Source organism: Oryctolagus cuniculus, chromosome X (assembly GCF_051225735.1).
Source record: "Oryctolagus cuniculus isolate XC-2025 breed Fujian yellow rabbit chromosome X, ASM5122573v1, whole genome shotgun sequence".
Taxonomy (NCBI): Eukaryota; Metazoa; Chordata; class Mammalia; order Lagomorpha; family Leporidae; genus Oryctolagus; species Oryctolagus cuniculus.
Window position 1 is genome coordinate 4,495,982 of NC_142888.1, and position 21,206 is coordinate 4,517,187.

Here is a 21,206-nt window from a genome sequence, read left to right on the forward strand (position 1 = left end):
TTTTAAATGATAATATTTTGCTCTGGAGAAATCTTGGATCTTTCATCAACTTGTTTTCATAGAATTCTTTTCCCATAGCCGTACCTGCAGGAACCTGGCATATCGGCGGGAATTGTGTTCAGTAGTAACAGAGACCTAAAAAGGGCGGTGATTTTTTAGCTCATTGGAATATAAAACTGAGGTCGTCAGTCACTAATTATTATTTACAAATAGCTCTTATTGACTGGTGAAAGTAAGAACCATCAACCAAACAGATGTGTCCTGTCATATGTTGCACCAGGCTAATTTATATTATTTGTCTTTTTCTTTAAAGATTTGTTTTATTTATTTGAAAGTCAGAGTTACAGAAAGAGGGAGAGACAGAGAGAGAGAGAGAGATCTTCCATCCTCTGGTTCACTCACCAGATGGCCAGAATGGCCGGGGGCTGGGCCAGGCTGAAGCCAGGAGCTTCTTCTGGTCTCCCTCGTGGGTACAGGGGCTCAAACACTTGGGGCATCTTCTGCTGCTTTCTCAGGCACATTAGCAGGGAGCTGGATGGAAAGTGGAGCAGCCAAGTCTTGAACTGGTGCCCATATGGGATGCTGGTGTCACAGGCAGAGGTTTAAATCGCTGCGCCACGATGCCAGCTCCTATGTTATTTTTCTTTAAAACTGCTTTGTAAATTGGCCTTTTCACTGAGTAGGAATGATAATCCACCTCACTGGGGTAAATCAGTGAAGGTTACTGATACCTCAATTTGCTTATAATTATTTCTCTCATTCTTTCCAAATGTTTGAAAATTTTTATAATTATTTATTGATTTATTTGAAAGAGCGAGAGAGAGAGAGAGAGAGAGAAAGAAAGAAAGAGAAATCGATCTTCCATCTACTGGTTTGCTCCTTAAATGTCTACATACCCATGACCGCGCCAGGCCAAAGCCAGAAACCAGGAACTCCATCCTGTTTGCCCATGTGGGTGGCAGGGGCCCAAGTACTTGGGCCATCTTCTGCTGCCTTCCCAAGTGCCTTAGCAGGGATCTGGATCAAAAGTGGAGCAGCTGGGAGTCTAACCAGCATTCTCCTAGCCCCGAATATTTGACATCTTTAGCTAATAGCATTGCTTTATTTATATACCCCAATATTCTTTTTTTGGTGACACTACTGAGTAGACCACAAAAATCACAAAAACAGTATAGAATATACTTTGACTTTAAAAATCATGAAATAGTGGATTGAAAAAGAAATAGCCATTAAAAACTAAAACCTGGACCATGTTGTATAATTCCCCATCACCTGGGAGCTTATTGGAAATGCAAAGTCCAGTCCCTACCCAGACTTACTGAGTTAGAACCTCTAGGCCTTGGGCCCAGGAATCCATGTTTTGACAAGATCCCCAGGTGATTTGCAAGCCCATGAAAGTTTGGGAAGCACTGTTTTAGAGTTTTGTAGAGTTTAAGAAAATCACAGATTATGCACTCTTTTAATATTCATCAAAATAAGAATTTCAGTTTTAGTAAACTAAGACCTACATTAAACCCAAGATTCACCTTTGATGGTCCCCAATCATAGACTCCAGATCAGGGGGCTTCACTCAAGTGTATTCTTTTTTTTTAAAGTACTTTTAAAAAAAAAAAAAAGATTTATTTATTTATTTATTTGAAAGTCAGAGTTACACAGAGAGAGGAGAGGCAGAGAGAGAGAGAGAGAGAGAGAGAGAGGTCTTCTGTCCACTGGTTCACTCCCCAGTTGGCCACAATGGCTGGAGCTGCGCCAATCTGAAACCAGGAGCCAGGAGCTTCTCCCAGGTCTCCCACATGGGTACAGGGGCCCAAGGACTTGAGCCATCTTCTACTGCTTTCCCAGGCCATAGCAGAGAGCTGGATGGGAAGAGGAGCAGCCGGGACTAGAACCGGCGCCCATATGGGATGCTGGTGCTTCAGGCCAGGGTGTTAACTCACTGCACCACAGCTCCGGCCCCCAAGTGTATTCTTCACACCATCCCCCTTTCAACATTTTCACCTCATTAATCCCTATTCACCCTTCAGATGTCAGTTCAAAGATGACTTCCTCAATCAAGCCTTTGCCTGGCCTCCTGATTCACTCTCATAGTATGCATACTTGTCCTTTGCAGTCTCACATTTATTTTTTGTGATGATTGGATTCATGTTTACTTCTCCCACTAAACTATAAACTTCAAGAGAAAAAGAGACCGTGTCAGTTTTTTTTTTTTTTTTTTTTTTTTTGACAGGCAGAGTGGACAGTGAGAGAGAGACAGAGAGAAAGGTCTTCCTTTGCCGTTGGTTCACCCTCCAATGGCCGCTGCGGCCGGCGCACCGCGCTGATCCGATGGCAGGAGCCAGGTACTTATCCTGGTCTCCCATGGGGTGCAGGGCCCAAGGATTTGGGCCATCCTCCACTGCACTCCCTGGCCACAGCAGAGAGCTGGCCTGGAAGAGGGGCAACCGGGACAGAATCCGGCGCCACGACCGGGACTAGAACCCCGTGTGCCGGCGCCGCTAGGCGGAGGATTAGCCTAGTGAGCCGCGGTGTCGGCCCCGTGTCAGTTTTATTAACTGATACATTCCCAGGGTATGCAACAGTAGCTAGCACATAGTAGAGATTCAACACATATTTGTTTCATGAATATATGAAGAAAACCAAGACAAGAACAAGTACTTTAAAAGAAAATGCTCTAAAATTTTCCAAAGGCTTCCCCATAAGCTCTTTTTTTTTTTTTAAATTATTTATTTATTTGAAAGAGTTACACAGAGAGAGAGAGAGAGAGAGATTTTTTTCATCCGATGGTTCACTCCCCAATTGGCCACAATGGCTGGAGCTGTGTTGATAAGGAGCCAGGAGCTTCTTCCAGGTCTCTCATGTGGGTGCAGGGGCCCAAGGACTTTGGCCATCTTCTACTGCTTTCCCAGGCCACAGCAGAGAGTTGGACTGGAAGAGGAACAGCCAGGACTAGAACCAGCACCTATATGGGATGCTGGTGCTTCAGGCCAGGGTATTAACCCGCTGCACCACAGCACCAGCCGCACCATAGACTCTTAGTCATATGAGATAGTAGCAAGAGTTTTGAAAAGAAAGCTCTGGATCTTCCCTAGGCCTTGTTTTAGCAAGTATTTTGATGTTGCCCCAGAAAATAACCATGATTGTGAACACAAAAATGGTTGACAGGAGGGCAATGGCTGCAAAAAGAAAGCTTGAAGAACCTGGTGTCTGCCTTTTTTTTTCTTTTTTTTTTTTTTGACAGGCAGAGTGGACAGTGAGAGAGACAGAGAGAAAGGTCTTCCTTTTGCCGTTAGTTCACCCTCCAATGGCCGCCGTGCCGCGCTGATCCGATGGCAGGAGCCAGGTGCTTCTCCTGGTCTCCCATGGTGTGCAGGGCCCAAGCACTTGGGCCATACTCCACTGCACTCCCTGGCCACAGCAGAGAGCTGGACTGGAAGAGGGGCAACCGGGACAGAATCCGGCGCCCCGACCGGGACTAGAACCCCGTGTGCTGGTGCCGCAAGGCGGAGGATTAGCCTAGTGAGCCGCGGCGCCGGCCAGTCTGCCTTTCAATAAGCAAGAAGTGGTTTCCTTATCCAGATTGTGTTATTCACATCCCATTGGCAGGTCCTGTCATGTTGGCATCCTACATTGTGGGGTTGCCAAGGCAACATATTAAAGAGCCATTCTAGAATCTATCTGTGGAAGATCAGATGAGGCTCAGGAATCCTCTTTAAGTAAGACCTGTAAGTGTGAGGATGGACTGTGTCCTCAGCCAGCAGATCAGGCTGAGAGTGTCAGCAGCCAACAAAGTCAAGATCTAGGAGTCTGTTGTCCCTGAGCCTGTGTGGAACTGATAAAATCTGGAAGAAAGGGTAAGAGCCCTTAATGGACCAGATAAATTGAGTTGAGCTCAGGGTAGGCTTGGAAGCACATGAAGTTAACCTACTTCCTGTTTGGTTAGTTGTTTGGCTCACTCTTGTGGACTTTTGTGTTTTGTATGTGAACTTTATCATGCTTTCATATATCATATTTATAGGGTAGAATCGGGTCACCTTGATGTAAGGGAAAGAGTACTGGCCACCAAGTGATGAGGCTGTGACTTTGGAGAGGCCACCTAACTTCTCTAAGCCTGGTTTTTTCTCCCATAAAATGGAGATCTCTGGGGGCCTTTCTGAACACGTCCAGAGGAGCAGTGTATGATATCACCTCACAGGCTCCACCTGTTACAGAGCTCTGGGCCGAGAACCTCATGTTGGTCTTAACAACATGACTCCATTGTGCCTAGATCAGTTTTGCCCAGCTCCCAAGTGCTTTGACATGAAAGGGAGATGCATAAATATCTATTCTTTGTTTTACTTTTGTCTTGGAGTGGCAGTTATAGTTCCTGCAGAAGGAAAACAAGACATAAGGAATTACCACTGCTCTGCCATTGACTCGTGCTAGATGTCAAACTGAGATACATGCAAAATGCAAGCACATATACATGATAAAGGAACAGATTGTGGCAATACTTAAAAATATCACAGCTCTCTAAATCAGAAACTGTTTTGGAATTCATGCTAAATCCCCATAACTGAAGATCTGAATTGCGCATTGCCAAGGTGAATTACTTCTGTGCAGTAATTATAGGAATAGGTGTATGTGAATTATAAGGCAACAGGAGTCTCTCTTGGCTTACGGACACCTCTCTCTCCTCTGCCTCTTCCTTTCCAGATTGCTTCCTTTTTAGCCTGCTTGCTTGCTCCTTCCTCTTCTCATTCTCTTTAATGTCTCTGTTCCCGGGTGTTCTGCTTTCGCCCCTGTAACCTTCGTACTCCACAAGCTCTCCCTGGCTGTTTTATCTTCTTTAATCACTGCGGCTATTTTTGGTAACCCGATGACCTCTTTAATCGGACTCTCCAGATCTGATTTTTTGCGGGCTCTAAACCCAGGCTTCTATGCCTATGGCACATTTCTGCAGTATATTCTTACAGGCACTTCAATTTAGCACACCTCTAACTGAATGCCATCATAAACATGCCTGCCCCCTTCATATCTGGCTCTCAGACACTTTAATACCCTTCTGCAAATAATGCTATCACCTCCTAGACTGAAGTTACCTTCTAGTAATTTCCACATCTATCCCATATACCATTGTCCTCTCAGCACCTTGCATAGTGCCTGGCACATGGGACACCCAGTCAGTATAGTTGACTTAGTGGGGAGTCCACCTACTACTCTCCCTAGCTAGAAACCTTGGCATCCTCTTTGAGGCCTCTCTCTACCTCCCTCACTCCCTAGACCCAGTCTAAGACTTGTGGGGCTGATTGTGTCCTTATGTTTGGTTCCTTGCTCCTGTCCATGGCCACTGGTAGGCTGGCTTTCATTTAGCACTTGCATCTGTCTCCTGGGCTATTGCAGGGATGTTCTCATTGGTCTTCCTGTGGCCAGTTTTCCCCCAGGTCATTACCACCTGACCCCCACAGTGGTCTTTATACAACTTGAATCTGATCAGATTACCCTCAGGCTCCCCCTGACTTACAGAGTTTGCAATGCGGCAGCCTCAAAGTGAATCCATGCAGTCCTTACAGTGTTTTGAGAAAATGAGAATTGTTGTATTTTGTTGATTCTAACATGCACATTTTTTCACATTTTAGCATCTCTGATATTAGGATGTGTTTTACAGTTGAGTGTCATGATTTGATTGATGGTGCTTTTCTTTCTTATGGGTACACAGAATAATGTTGCACCCTGTCATTGATGGTGTCTTAAATTTGCTAAAATATGCTAGCATTTAAAAATAGAGAGATTATATATAAAACTATGTTCAACTACTCTTGAAAAATTACTTTGGGCAACACTGAGCCAGGATTTCTGGATGGCAGCCTGAGATTCAGCTACCAGTAAGTAGCAGCTGCCTCATTTAGATAAAAACTCTCCATAGTTTCCTATAGTTTCTACCCAAGCTGCTTTATTCCTTTATATTGTCTGCCCCAGCCCATTAAGCATTTTGAGTTTGCAATTCCTTACTGATAAAGTCCAGATTATTATTCTTTTTAGTGCATTTATTCATTTGAAAGGCAAGAGAGAAGGGGAAAGATAGAGAGAGATTGATTGATTGATTGATTGATTGATTGATTTTCTATCTTCTGGTTCACTTCCCAAATGGCTGCAATGACTTGACCTGGGCCAGGCCAAAGCCAGGAGCTAAGAGCCAGGACCTCCATCTGGGTGGCAGGGGCCCAAGCACTTGAACCATCCTTGTTGTTAAAATCCAAATTCTTTGTTGTGATTTGGAAGATTGCTTACCATTCTCACCAACCTACTTCCCTGGGTTATTGTCCCCAACCTCTGCTGTTATGCACTGTCCATTCCCCAGCCTCAGAAAACATCACTCAAATGTAAAATGTGGGGCTTGTGTTGTGGCAAAGTGGGTAAAGCCACTGCCTGCAATGCCAGCATTCCATATGGGTGCTAGTTCGAGACCCGGCTGCCCCACTTCCGATCCAGCTCCCTGCTAATGTGCCTGGGAAAGCAGCAGCAGATGACCCAAGTGCTTAGGCCCCCTGCACCCACGTGGGAAACCTGGAAGAAGCTCCCAACTCCTGGCTTTAGCCTGGCCCAACTCTGGCCATTGCAGCCATTTGGGGAGTGAACCAGCAGCTATTTCTCTCTCTCCCCCTCCTTCCCTCCCTCCCTCCCTCTCTGTCTCTTGCTCTCTCTGTATAACTCTTACTTTCAAATGAATAAATAAATCTTTTTAAAAAATAGTAGGTCATATATTCTATAAAAATAAATTTTAAAAAATGTGAAGTGTCCCATGTTCCCTGGAGTGCCTTTCCCCACCTTTCATGCTGTATGAAACATTTCCTGACTTTTCTAGGCAAAGCTGCAATCTTTCTGGTCTCCAGCAGTGCATGGGCGTGTCTCTGTGCTTGCACTTCCTGTCTGGAGGTTATTTGTATATGAGCCTGTGTCCACCATCACACTGTAAACCTGGTGGGGGAGTGCACCATAGTTTATCTGTCATTGTCTTCCGGCCTCATCACTGGAACCAGCCCAGCAAGTATCTGTTTTATAAAGAATGGATGGCTGTCCCTCTGAGCAGGATCTCAGTGTTTTTGAGTTTTGCTCATGGATAGAAAATGGAAAGAGAAGCTGGAGGGAAAAGCAAGTGTATTCCTTAGTGCTCTGAGTTTACAGTAAATGATGTTGCTTCTGGCTGTGATTTAGGAAAGCCATTGGCGGTTGAGGTCAGCTTGTGATGACTCTAATATCAACACCCAAATGCACTAAAACCAAAGCCAGCCCTGTGAGGTTTTTTTTTTTTTTAAAGATGTTTTACCAATTAGCATGCAGTACAGTTGATTCGTTGTAGTACAGCTCCACACGTATGACTCAATTGGGTAACCATGGCCATAATCAGATAGAACATTCCCTCTCACCCCCTAAAAAAGCTCCCTGCTGCCAGCCCTTTGTAGTTTCTCACACCCCTACTCTTAGACACTGGCAACCCCCATTCAGTTCTCCATCATTGTAGTTTTGGCTTTTTGAAAATGTCATATAATTGTCCATAACCTTTGGACCTTTTGAGCCTGGGGCCTTTTTTTTTTCTCAGATAATGCCTTAGAAATCCATCCAGATTGTGGGTATCAACGGTTTGTGCCTTTTCGTTGCTGAATATTCCATCGTATAGATGGATGGTTCGTGTGCCCATTCACCCACTGAAGGAACTTTAGGCTGTTTTAAAAATTTGATTGACTGAATCTGTATTATAGGTTTTGATTTGAATGGGAAAATTCACTTCTCTGAGAAATTACCTAGGAGTAGGATTGCTCCCAAATGCAAAGTATATGTTCAGATTCAAAAGAAGTGACAGAACTCATTCAGAGTGGCCATACTACTTTGCATTCCTACCAGCATAGTATTACAGTTTTAGTTGCTCCACATTCTGGCTTGCATTGGGTATTGTTAGTATTTTTTTTTTAAAGATTAATTTATTTGAAAGGCAGAGTGATAGAGAAGTAGAGAGAGATTGATCTTCCATTTGTTGGTTCATTTCCCAAATGGCTGCTATGTGACCCTAACAGATATGTCTGGCCAGCACTAAACCTTATGCATTTCTTCGACCTGTTAATAACTCATAACCCACCTTTTCTCTCTTTTTTAACAGCTTCCTAATGACTTGCAAAATCTGGCTTTTCTTTTTTCCTACTTTATGTAATCTTTTAATATGCAGAACTCACCCTTGGAAATATGCTTGATCCTTTCTGTTTATTTAAGTGCAAAATTACTTGGTATTCCTTTCCTCTCTTCACAAGGGAGCAAGTCCTTTCAATTGAGGTTCTTTGAATTTTTTTGATCATGAACAATTTACAGCAAGTTTTTTGAGAGTGGGCCCTTGATGCAGGCATGTTTATTTATTTATAACTGAGCTCCTGAACTCATAATGTGTGTGTGATCAAATTTACATGGAAATAGAAAAGTTAACAAGAATAAGACGATAAATTAGAAATATGAAATCTAATGCTTTGTTTCCTTTTTCCAACAGATTTCCGTACACCTGCTGTGGGGCTGGTACCTCGCTTTTGGAGATCACTGGGTATTAGGATGTGGTGATTGGCTGTGATTGTGTACCACTGGGCATAGGACCAGAAGGCTGGCTGAGCGTTTCCAGAGCTGGTAAGACAGCCCTGTCCAAGCTTCTTCCCTTTGGTGTTATTGGGCATTAAGGTGTCAGGGGTCACGAGTGGCAGACACCTTAAGGACCCACCACCAAACAGACCTGCACACATTGCTGTTTTCTCAGCCTACTCCGCAGCCCAACTGCTTTGCCTGGATTCTAGCATACTCTACAGGTTGTGTCAAAATCAATAATGGAAGCCACCATTTATCATTACTTCGCCTAGGCAGAAATTAGAAATGTCCCATTCCAGGAGGTTTGTAGAATAGGAGAGATTTGCTTATAATGCCTTTTCTTTCCCTAGTGAGGAGGGCCGCCTTCTCCATGCCCCTCTGTCTTCCCACAGTTTGTTACTGCCATGGACTAACCCATCAAAGCAGTTGAGAGCAAGGAGCTGATTGGGAAGGTGAAGGCAAAAGCAGCAGGGGAGTGCAGAAGTGAGAAAGCAGGGGAGGCTTGCAGGAAGAGTACGAGCCGCCAGGGGCTGGGAGGATGGCCACCTTTCCCTACTCTGCTCTGCCACAGCCTTATCGCCGGGACCATGGTTCCTTCTGCTTTCTGGTTCGCCTCTCACATTCATGCCCTCGTTCAGTACTGTAGAAGATGCATGACTGAGAACACCTCTCCTGTCCCCACCTCCTTTCTTCCGGCTAAGACCTGCTCGATTGTCAGCTCTAGCTCTTGTATCACTTCTTCTAGACAGTCTTCGCTCATCCCGCTTTCATGGATAGGGCTCCTTCTTGGTGTCCCCTCCTCTCCTATTAGAGACCTTATCATACCATATTACTTTCATTTATTCATGTAACATGTTTTTAGTATGTGCCTGGCGCTGTTAAAGGTACCTAGAGCTTATGTTCCAATAGAAGAGACAGATTTTAATTTGTAATCTTAAATTTACCTGTATAAATAAGGTGATTTGGCCCCATACCCCCCGTGTATTTTGTTCACCACGTGTGATCCTGTCTATGAGCACTCAGTAAACTTTTGTTGAATTGAATGGAAGGATTTAAGGCATGATAGTTAAGGATGACATGATGTTGTCATGGCCTTTTCCATGGGTAAACTCATCTCTCACCTTTCCTATTGGCTGTTTTCACATGATGATATGCCCATTGAGAGACAAATTGATCCACTTTGACTGTTAAGGGTACAAATCTGTTCATGAGTGGGCTTAGGACTATTAACATAACTTGGCCTGTTTTTTTTTTTTTCTTTTTTCAGCCTGAGAGAATACATCCCTGCTGGGCTGCTGGACAGCCGAAGAGCATCTGCGAAGAGGCTGAAAACTGAATTCTGCAGACACACAAGGTGCTGATCCAGGCAGGGCCCAGGTTTGAGTCCCGGCTCTGCCCCTCATTCGCTGGTTGACTTTGGGTTATAGTTCTTAGTGCGTAAACAGGAATAATAATAGTATACAGTGGTGTGCAGCTTAAGTAAGATTAGCACGTGTAAACTTACCAAGTGCCGAGAACATGGGAATGCTCAGTAAATGTGATGATCATTATTATGGCTTATCCCCATATGCCAGTGTTGGCCCTAGGACTCCTTGTGCTACTCAGAGTAACATTTCTATGTTTCAACCATAGTTGAATGGTTGTGCATTGACAGTGTTTGGCTGGGAGAGCCAGCTACATAGCTATGTTCACTACTGTTCTTGTCAGGGGCCTACATAATTATGCTATCATTGACAATGTATGCGGCACTCTCATCAGATCCTAGTCTTGGCATCCCAACCATGGACACCTGTCCAGTGTATTACCACACAAAGAACCCTCTGATAATATTTAATATGCTAATGGAGTACACAAGGCCAAAGCGGACTTTCCAGTTGTTTATGAAGTTACCCCATTAGATTAAATGGCAAACTAGGCAACCATTTTTCTAGATCTCCTGTGGTTCTTAATGGCAGCAAAGAATTGGGCTAAGGAGCCTCCTGTGTGGAGTTGAGATGGCTCTGGCTGGAGTCCTTTAACTCCTAGCAGGTGAACCCTAAGGACAGTGAGCTTGAAAACACATATGCTGTGTCACCTCTGCTTGGCAGGGTTTGGGAGGAGATTTCTGGCTGTGCAGCTACAGTCAGCGTGAGACCCTGGGAACAAGATCATCCCTGGATTGTCTGGCGTGGCCCTCCACCAGTGCCACAGGCACTTGTTTGCAAATGTGCTTCCTCCTCTTCCCTCTGAAACTCAGTAAAATCGCAGGCCAGCTTGTTTTGGCTTTTCTGCTGATGAGGAGTTAATTAAACAGCCTTTGGAGTACAAACATCCAGTGAATTTGCCCACAGCATTGCCCCCAGCAGCTACTCCCTTCAACCAGTGCCTTTATATTCTCAAGGAAGGATGTTTTGTTTTCTTTCTTCTCCTAATTGTACCTTTGCTACGCTACACCGGAATGTTTTCTAAAAATCATCTTCAGTTGACCTCCGGAATGTTTTTCTGCCCTGGTGGACTGAGGTCCTCTTTTCCACTTCGTACTGATGCAGATGATTTCTGGGAACAAGCAGAAGCCTGGTCCTGCCTGAACAGAGCCCGGTCCCCTTGGAAGCAGTCACGTGACTGATGACTTTGCAGCCCATTACTTGAGCACAGCCTTTATCACCAGGCCAGGAAGAGAGCAGGGCTGGGGCAGCCAGCTGCAGCTCAGGCCAGCGGAGCCGCACCCAGTCTGGGGCTCCGGGCTTCCTTCTAGGCTGCAAGGCGAGGCTGGCCGGCCCTGTTCTAGTTATTTCTTTGTGCATGGTTGTTATTTAAGCAAGCTTTCTCCTGGGGAGGCAGCAGACAGGTATAAATGTGTGTGAGGGGGTGCTCCAGAGAAAGCTGGAATTGTACATCTCTGCTTTCAGACTTCTGTGTTCTCTCACAGAGAGCGCTGGTTTCTCCTCTTTCTTTCTCTTGAACTGCCCAGGGTGAGGACACACCTCTGCACCGGCCCAGCAGAAGAAGCAGGTAATGTGTTTGTTTGTTCTTAGGTCTTTGGGAGAGGCAGTGTTGTGTGTTACAAAGAGATCATGCGGCCACAGCACTGGGAACAAGCTTTCTTTGGCGTGTGTTTTTTCGCTTTGCAATTTCTCCATGATGTGGATTGTAAGTCAGTTGTCTTCACTTTAAAAAGGCATACAGATGACTTTGCCGTCTGAAGGGCTGAGGCCCGTTTGAACTAGAGGTGACATGTGACAACACTCTGTGGTCTCTGGAGTGAGAGCTAGAAAGTGAGGAGTAGGCTGCGGAGGAAGTGGCAAAAACCCTTCCAGGTCCTTTGTGGACTGTTCCCCAGACTCTACTACACAGCCACATATGTAGAAATCTTCCTTCAGCTCCCTTGGCCTCCTGGAGTCTTTGAGGACCACAGAGTTCCCATCTTTCTGTAGAACACAGCAACAGAAATCTGTGATGCTCCAGAATTCTCTACAGTGATTTAGTTCTTAGACTGATCAGCTTGGATCCTGAAACCAGGGCATACCTAGTGTGGGGAGCAGCCCGGACTGGACTGAGTTACTGGAATTAAGACTTATTCTATGCATCTGCTCTCCCACAATATGGCGCTGGGAGAGAAGTAAACAGCTTCTGCACAGCTGCCTCCAGTTCAGCCAATAAACTGTAGGACTTGCTCCTGATTGGAGGAGAGCAGCGTACTCGGCGTGTGGGCAGCCGAGTTGGGATTGGCAGAGGAGGACTATAAAGGAGGAGAGAGACGGCATGCACCGGGAACATCTAAGGGGAACATCTAGCTGAAGGAACACCTGTGCAGCCCCCAGAGAGCCGGCCGGCGGTGTGCCGCTCCCCTGCGGAAGTGGGGAATGTGGCCAGGGGGAACTGCCCTTCCACGGAGGTGGAAGGGATAGTAGCCAACCCGGGAAGAACCAGCAGCAAACCCAGGGAGGGCCGAGCAGACGAAAGAACAGCGCAGGGTCCTGTGTCATTCCTCCACGAAGAGGGGGAGCGACACCTAGCATTTTGGTAGACATCTTTGTTCTTTGATAACTAAATAGAATGTGTCTTTGATTCTGCCACTAATAAGCTGTATAGGGAGCATGGCCTTTCATTTCTGAGCCTCAGTTTATTCATCTGTAATATGGGGATGATAATACCACCCTGAAGATTTACTGTGAAGATTAAATGAAGTAATAGACATATGAAGCGCCTACTGTGATAAACAGTAGTCCCTTAATAATAGTAGTGAATTTAGCTGTTCTTTTTATTATTATAGCATTCTTTCTGATCTTTGAGCTCTCTGAGAAAACAGCCCATTTCTTTGTGAATCTTCAGTTATTCAGAACCTGTAGGGCTTTAGTTGCTGGGAGCCCCCAGCCAAAGCATTCTGAAGGAAGAGATTTGGACAAACTCAGTGGGCAACTCCCCAAGCATGGCTTCTCCTAAGTCAGCTAAGAAGAGTTGTTTTTTGTTCAGTCAGTGTTTCCCCCCGCTGAGCTCTTCAGTAAAGCCTCAGTAGTCAGGAAGCTGTGTGTTATTATCCCTATCTGCTTATGTGGAAACTGAGGTGCAGAGGAATTAATGACTAGTTGAGAATTCCCACTCTGGTTTGTCTGACTTCTAAACCCAAGACTCCAAGCAGTTACGAACTATGGTTTTCTTCGAGATGCTCTATCTCAGACGGGTCCCCAGCTAGGCTCTTTGGGAAACAGTACTCAGATCTTCCTTAGAGAATCACAATGCACATGAATATATTGAGGGCTCTGAGAAGTCCTGCAGTAATAAAAACCCTGAGTAACGCTAACTCCTCTAGACTTACTTGATGGTGGACCTTTTTGATTTTTGCCTCATCCCTAGAATCATAAACCACATAGAATTACTTTTTCACAAACGCTTTGAAAACTCCAGGCCAAGCTGTCTCCTGATACCCATAGACATCTTGTGACACCTCTGATGGTTGGTGTCATTTCCTCCCATTTCATATCCTTTCATCTGATGAGACCCAGGAAGACTCTAGTCTAAAAGACCTCCCCTTATTCAGGTAAGACCCCACCCCGTGAAAAAAGAAGACCTCAGGCCCAAGCAACTACTATAGTGTTCTACTGGACACTAGTGGAAGGGACCTCTCTGGCATGTGCACACAGTCCCACAGTCCTAGGTGGAAGAATTGGGCCTGCCTACTTAACTTGTACTGTAGTGGTAGTGATGGGGTTGGTGCCACTTGACTATGGGTTTCAAATTTGAGTTCTTTAGGGCCAGAGCTTGAAGAGGAATTTCTCTAGGAAATGCTGACTTTGTAGCAAGGGGAACTACCCAACCAACATCTAGAATGCCAGAGGTGCATCTTGGTCAGTGTAGCTGAACCAAAGTGTGGGAGTTGGGTAGAGATGCACTTTGAGATAAAATAATGCTATGATGAAATAGGAACGACTTGGGAGGCTGGGCTAGCACTTGGAGGGTGCTTGGTGGCAGAGGTTAGGCTGGCTCCAAGGGCTGTCTTTTGTTCTTCCCTTGTGTTTCAGCTCTAAAAAATGTAAAGTTGTTCGGAGGAAAAGAGCCAAACAACATCAAAGAATTCCATTTTCTTGTCCCTACCCCTACCCCAGCACACACACACACACACACAGACACACACACACACACACACACGCACACTAAAAGCCTTTTAGCAGAAGTCTCCTTTTGCAGACTGGATGTGAGTGCCAATGATGAGTCACTTTTTTGTTTACTCTTTAAAACCATCTTTGGTATATATTGGAAGGGGCAGTAGCCCTGGGCAGATTTCAAGCTGCTTTCTCCCTAGATCCACCCAAGTGTTGTCACTGACCAGGGCCTCCTTGGGCGTTTGTGAACCCTGCAGAAGTCTGAGGACCCTTTTTAGGCCCTAAGCTGTGGCCTCTTCAGAGACTTCTTTAGTGCTCCGAGTGTTTTCCTACTGCTAACAGAAGGTGGGCAATGGAAGAAGCTTAGGCTTGACCAAGGAGTGGAAAATCCCCAAATCATCTCGGTCAGCTTTACAGACACAACAAACTTGCTTCATCCTCTGGCTCCAGGTTGGGCAGCATATGGGTATGGTAAGTGGCACCTTGCCTTAACCAGCTCCTGTTTTGGTGAGAATTAAAAAGAATTTTTTTAAAGCCTGTTACTTGAGGTAGAAAAACCATTTAAAAATAATTTAACAGTAATTATTTAATAATGTAAAAATAATTGCCAATTATTTTTTTCTAGTAGACAACTAAAGAATTCTAGAACAATTGTTTCTTTCCATCATGATTTTAAAATAAAATGCATGTATAAGCACTACTTATTTTCTGATTTAATAAAAGGCTTTTTAATAATCAACTACCATGTATCTGGATACAACATGGTAGCCCAATAATAACTTCTGGCAAATTAATGTTTTAAAGATCCCTGGCTTTAAAACACTCATTCATTCATTTAGCATTTATCAAACACTTGCTATGTGAAAGGCAATGTATAGGTGTCAGAGATTCAAAGCATATTTAAAAAGAAAGTCATCCATGGAGCTAACAGTCTAAGAGAAATTCATTTAAGTTTGATGCTTTTTGGTTCCTAGTGAATCCTACTCTGTTGTGTAATGAATCAGCTGAGGAGTGGCTGAGAATCAAATGGCTTTGGAGAGACATTGCTTTATTTATTTATTTATGGAAAAAAGAAAATTGAGATCGAAATATATATCACTTCCTGTTGTCTAATCAGTGTTTGTTTCCTACTCAAACTTCTTAGGTATTCATAAAAACAGGTTGAACAAAAAGCGTAAGGGTGGAGCAAAGCCCAGGGGAAATAAGGACACTGTTGGAGAGCAATGTTTTTTTTTTTTTTTTTTAAAGATTTACTTATTATTTGAAAGGCAGAGTTACAGAGAGAAGGGAAGAGAGAGAGAGAGAGAGAGAGAGAGAGTCAGTCCATCAGTGGTTGAATCCCCAAATGACCATAATGGTCGGAGCTGGGCTGATCCGAAGCCAGGATCTCAGAGCTTCTTCTAGGTCTCTCACATAGATGCAGGGGCCCAAGGACTTGGGCCATCTTCCACTGCTTTCCCAGGCTGCTAGCAGGGAATTGATTGGAAGTGGAGCAGCAGAGACTCGAACCGGTGGCCATATGGGATGCTGGCGCTGCAGACTGTGGCTTAACCTGCTGTGCCACAGCGATGTGGGGACTGTCTGTATCAAAGTCCTCTGACAAGTACACTTTAAATGCAGATTCCCAGGCTCCTTTTTTTTTTTTTTTAAATCTGAGTATTAGATGCAAAGCCTAGGTGTCTACATTTTTTTTAAAGATTGAAAGGCAGAATTTCAGAGGGGGAAGGAGGGAGAGACACAGAGATCCTCCATCTGCTTGTTCACTCCCCAGATGGCTATAATAGCCAAGACTGAATCAGGCCAAAGCCAAGCACCTGGAACTCCATCTGAGTCTCCCATGTTGGGTGCTGGGGCTCAATGACTTGGCCTATCTTCTGTTGCTTTCTCAGTCATATTAGCAGGGAACTGGATTAGAAGTGGAGCAGCCAGGGCTCCAACCAGTGCTCTCATGGGATGCTGGCACTGCAGGCCGAGGCTTAACCTGCTACGCCACAGGCGTCTACATTTTTAGCTGCCAGCCTTGTAAATCTTGCGAACACTCAATTTGGAGAGCACTGAGCTCATCACTTGGAGAATGTTAACAGGACTAGATGAGTCACTTCAAAGGGTGATGAGGAAACCAGCAGATATGTGCTCCTAGGCACCACAGATGGCCTTTGAGAAACTTTTGAGTATGGAGATGGGTCAACATTGCCCCAGTTTCAAAAACGAGAAAGAGTAGATACCAGAAACTACAAACTTGTAACCCTGACTTGACCTCTGGAAAAATATGACTTCAGATAGATGGCGTCAAAAAGCGTTTCTAGGAAAATGTGATGATCCCTAAGTGTCATCATGGGTTCTGAAACTATTGTCTCCATGAGAGAGTGTCAAACTTTGTTGTATATTAGAATTGTCTGGGGAGCTTGAAAAACATCATGGTGCTCAATCTACCACCAACATGCATGAATCTCTAGCGATGGAACCTGGGCATCAGTATTTTTTAAGCCCCCAGTGTTTCTGACTTGATGAGCACAGGCTGATTATTGGGAGTTTTAATAGCTCCCCAGGTGATTCTAATGTGCAGTCAAGTTTGACAGCCCCCAGTTTACCTGACATCGGGTCGGTTGCTTAACTTCCTTACACTTTGTATAATACAAGGGTATTTCAAGAAGTTTATGGAAAATGGAATTGCAAGATAAGTTTATTTTAGTGCCAAAAATTTTGAAATCCATGTATATGAGGGATTTTCAAAAAGTCCATAGGAAATGTATGTTATAAAAATAGATATAATTTTTAGAATAATTGTATCTTTTAATTCCATTTTTCCATAAACTTTTTAAAGTACCCTGATACTAGATGATTTTAAAGTTCTCTCCCACCTTTAAACTTTTGTGATTCTGTTATTAAAAAACATAAAAGCTGATTTTTCTGCCTCCCTTCCTTTCTTTTGTCCTCTTCTTCTTCCCATCCACTACTTCCTCCTCCCCTTCCTCCTCTACCTATTCCTCTTCTTTTGTTGGGCTGCAATGTCAAGGTATCAAAATGTATATCGTAATTTCATTAAAATATTGACTGAAGTCTTCCAGAAAGCCTCATAGGTAAATAAGATGATAATTATGATAGTTGAATTTACCACCTAACTGAACCAGTATGCTTCAAGAGGGAATGTAATGGATCTAATGTAATGGAGACCCTGGAATGGAATGGAATGCTGAAAAACTTGTTCTGCCCCTGGACCTGACCTTGTTAACATTTTATCCATGACATTTAGAGAAAAATGATATGTAATAAATGCCTTTCAAATTTAGAAATTACTCAAAGTTTAGGAGGGTTAATTAATTGAATACGTAAAAGGCTCGGGCCCAACTTTAATCAGAAAGTTTGTTCATTAAAGTTATTTTTGTTTTAAATATATTCCTATAGTTCAAAAAAACGTATAGGAATGAAACAGACACCTTGTGAGATGATTGTCATTTTTAGCCCTTGTTTATACTCCTGTGGAGCTGTGGTCTTCCTACTTTTTACTTGTTGAATATTATGGTTAGTGGTGAATTAGGCCTGTGATTATGGAGTACATTAAAATTATGTCTTTGAAAAACTAATGAAAAGGAAACAAAGAAGGGAAGGAGGAGGGTTGGGGGAGGGAGGGAAGTCTGGTTGTCTTCTAAGAACTGTACCTATGGAATTCATGCAATCTGTTCTCTTTACATTAGTACAAATTTTAAGAAAAAGAAGAAAAAATTCCCATAGTCTAAATATTTTGCTCATTTTAATTTTCCCTTTCTTTAATTGAGTTCAAATTTTGTGGCTTTTACTACAGTAGTGATAGAAAAACAGATGTGTCAGGTGGATCCCGGAGTTAGTTGTCCTCTGACTTTGTTCACATCAAGAGATACAAATATATTAGAGCAGGCTGGTTTGGAGCATCACCAAATACAGGACACATCACCCCCAAAAGTGATGGGGTGGGATACTGCTATTTTGCTAACAACTCCATCAGGTCGTTATGGAAGATAACTCTGAGAAGGCCTGGTGAGCACACAGGTCAACTGTAGAGGTATCTCAGGAATGCCTGGGGAGTTTTTCAAAAGGACACTTTCCTAGGTTATGACTCCTAAACTTGGGGGGGGGGAATCTTGAGCCTCCTCTATTTTTTTTTAAGAGAGAAGACTTTTTTTGTAAAAGATGTATTTATTTATATGAAAGGCAGAGTTACAGAGAGCCAGAGGCAGAGAGAGATGTCTTCCATTCACTGGTTCACTCTGCAAATGGCTGTGACAGTGGGAGCTGGGCTGATCTGAAGCCAGGAACCAGGAGCCAGGAGCCAGGAGCCAGGAGCCAGGAGCCAGGAGCCAGGAGCCAGGGGCTAGGAGCTTCTTCCAGATCTCCCACATGGGTGTAGGGGCCCAAGGACCTAGGCCATCTTCCACTGCTTTCCCAGGTGCATACCGGCACCCATATGGGTTGCTAGCACCACAGGAGGTGGCAGGCCACCCCCAAACCCCCCACCCCATGACCCAGCCTCTTCTATTTTTAAACAAGTACCAGCAACTGACTCAGAAATATTGTCAAAGAGCTCGCTGTGATTTGAACTTCGACTTAGTTGTTTAAGTGTTGTTTTTGTCTCATAGTTACTCTCCAATTTGTATTTTTAAAAACCCAGATAGATTAAATAACTTTGAACTTGAAACCAAAACAGTTAACCGATGTCATAATGGGATGTGTGCTCCATATCCCATTTCCTGTATACGTCGATTAGAAAATCGTACCCTCTTACATTTCACTTTTTCTTTCCATTACTTTTAGTGCTTAATTTTGTACAGAGTTTGATCTGACCCAGACATGGGGAAGCAATGATTTACACGTAGCACAGAAAGCAGTGTCTACAGTGTCTAGCCACTCTGTAGCTGTTGCTGTAGGTTTCGATGATGTCTGAACAGCACTTCCGGAGGAGTGCAGCAGGGATCCTGCTGGGCAGCCCCTTGGCTACCACGTTGTAACTGGTGCTTTCCTTCTCTCCCTCCTCTGTCTTCCTTGGTAGTATCTGTAACTGAAGGGGATCGGCTAAGAGGCTCCTCTCGGCGTAACACGCAATTCCAGTTCATGAGTGAACATTTGTGATTTGGAAGTCATGGGTTGCAGCAGTTCTTCAGCGAAAGACAAGAAATCTGAGAAAGGTGAGTGCTGGAAACGTGCCTGTGTTTATAAGTGAAAGGGCCAGGGCAGTCGGACTCACGTTCTCCCCTTCCTTCTTCCTCTTCTGGTTCTCTGGCTGCCCTGGGTGGTTTTGTGCGAGGCATCATTGTTTAGAGTGAAGGTGAACTACTGGAGGAGCATGGGAAATGACCTTTAGGAAGATACAGCTTTGAATTTATGATATATCATAAAGTATTACCTAAGAGATATCTTATGCTTGATTTAATTTCAGTTGAAAGTGCACCAACATTAAATCTCAATTTAAAACTCAGTGGCAGGAAACAAGAAAGACACCACAATATATGTCTGTTTCTTCAATGCTCTTATAAATGCTTATATCCATACCCATGTGACATTTAGTAGCATCATTGAATTTTTATTGGATTTGGTAACTCAATGATTACATTATTTTTATATCTATTCAACACACAACTTCATGAGATTTGCCTCATGTTTTTAAACTATTCTAGGAAGAATTGGAAGAATGCTGGATCATCTGTTTCCAAGAAAAGTGTTTTGTTTTGAAATAGATGACATGCTTCTCTCTACCCTCATATAATTAGAAGCTTAAATATTTTCTTGGTTTGTTTTACACTGAGCTTCTTTCTCATGGCTACTGAAATCTAGCTGTAACTCACTTGAATGTTTATGGGAATTGCTTCCCCAAGCAAATTAAAATAAAAGCAAATAAATAAAGTGGGACAATTATATGACTAATTTGTTCTAGAACTCGATGCCTTAGTTACCGAGGTTATAGATAATTTTCTCAGTTTCTATTCCACATGTCTGCTTCAGAGCTTGTGGTGGTGAGGTTAGAGTGCAGAGTCTTCTGTACTGATCAGTGTGGGATGTTTTCCCTTGGGAATCCACTGTTCTCCCTTCCAACTGACTTGTGCTGATGGGCTAGTGAGCAAATCTCTGAAAGGAGGAAGGAACACAGGAGGTATGCTAACTTTTTCAAAAAAATTTTTTTAAAGATTTATTTATTTTGAAAGTTGGAGTTACAGAGAGAGAGGGAGAGACAGAGATCTTCCATCTGCTGGTTCACTCCCCAAATGGCTGCAACAGCCAGGGCGGGCCAGGAGCCAGGAGCTTCATCCTTGTCTCCCACGTGGGTGGCAGGGGCCTAGGTACCTGAGCCATCTTTTGCTGCTTTCCTAGGCCATTAGCAGGGAGCTAGATCGGAAGTAGAGCAGCCATGGCATGAACTGGCCCATATGGATGCTGGTGTGGCAGGCAGTGGCTTTACCTGCTAAGCACAACACGAAACATGGGCTCCTCTTTCAAATTTTTAAGCATGTCATGAAATGAATCCAAAGCTTCAAACTGCATTAATTCTGTAGTAGTACTATATAAACAGAGAGTGAAGAGAGTAGCTATTGCTTTTTATTTATTTAATTTTTTTGACAGGCAGAGTGGACAGTGAGAGAGAGAGAGACAGAGAGAAAGACTATTGCTTTTTCTCTAGGACTACCCACAATTCTTTAAATGTAGCCAAATATCTTAGGTCTAAGAAAACAGGCTACGCCTAAATTGTAAAAGTAAATTCTCTGTTTTGAAATGTTACATGTCAGTGGAAGTATTAGCTTAGATTTTTAATTGCTTTTTCTTTTAAATAATTTATTGCGGTGAAATTCACACAGCATTAGGTTAACCATGGTAAAGCAAATAATAAAGTGGCATTTGGTTCATTCACAATGTGGTGCAACCACTACCCCTACCTAGTTCCAAAATATTTCCATGACTCCAAACTCAAACCCTTAGTTACTAAGCAGTTTCTCTTTACTTCTCTCTTCTTCCAGCCGGTGGTAATCACCAGTCTGCATTCTGTCTCTATGGATTTATCCATTCTGT

General features: G+C 43.6%; 1 protein-coding gene across 6 annotated transcripts in view; it reads left to right on the plus strand.

The window, feature by feature from the left end:
- The window catches only part of PPEF1 (protein phosphatase with EF-hand domain 1), a 140,664-nt gene that overhangs the window by 12,417 nt on the left and 107,041 nt on the right, over window positions 1-21,206 (plus strand). For 3 of the 6 annotated variants that reach the window (XM_051826965.3, XM_051826969.3, XM_070067280.2), the window contains exons 1-2: window positions 11,234-11,586; window positions 19,198-19,333. Coding sequence is in view for 3 of the 6 variants with exons in the window: in XM_008272402.5 (XP_008270624.1) it covers window positions 19,288-19,333 (46 nt within the window). In the remaining 3 variants the exon portion in view is untranslated. Of the gene's footprint in view, window positions 1-8,509; window positions 8,641-9,862; window positions 9,950-11,221; window positions 11,587-14,354; window positions 14,646-19,197; window positions 19,334-21,206 lie in introns of those variants that run through there. The other 3 variants (XM_008272402.5, XM_070067279.2, XM_089324163.1) reach the window with 3 other exon arrangements.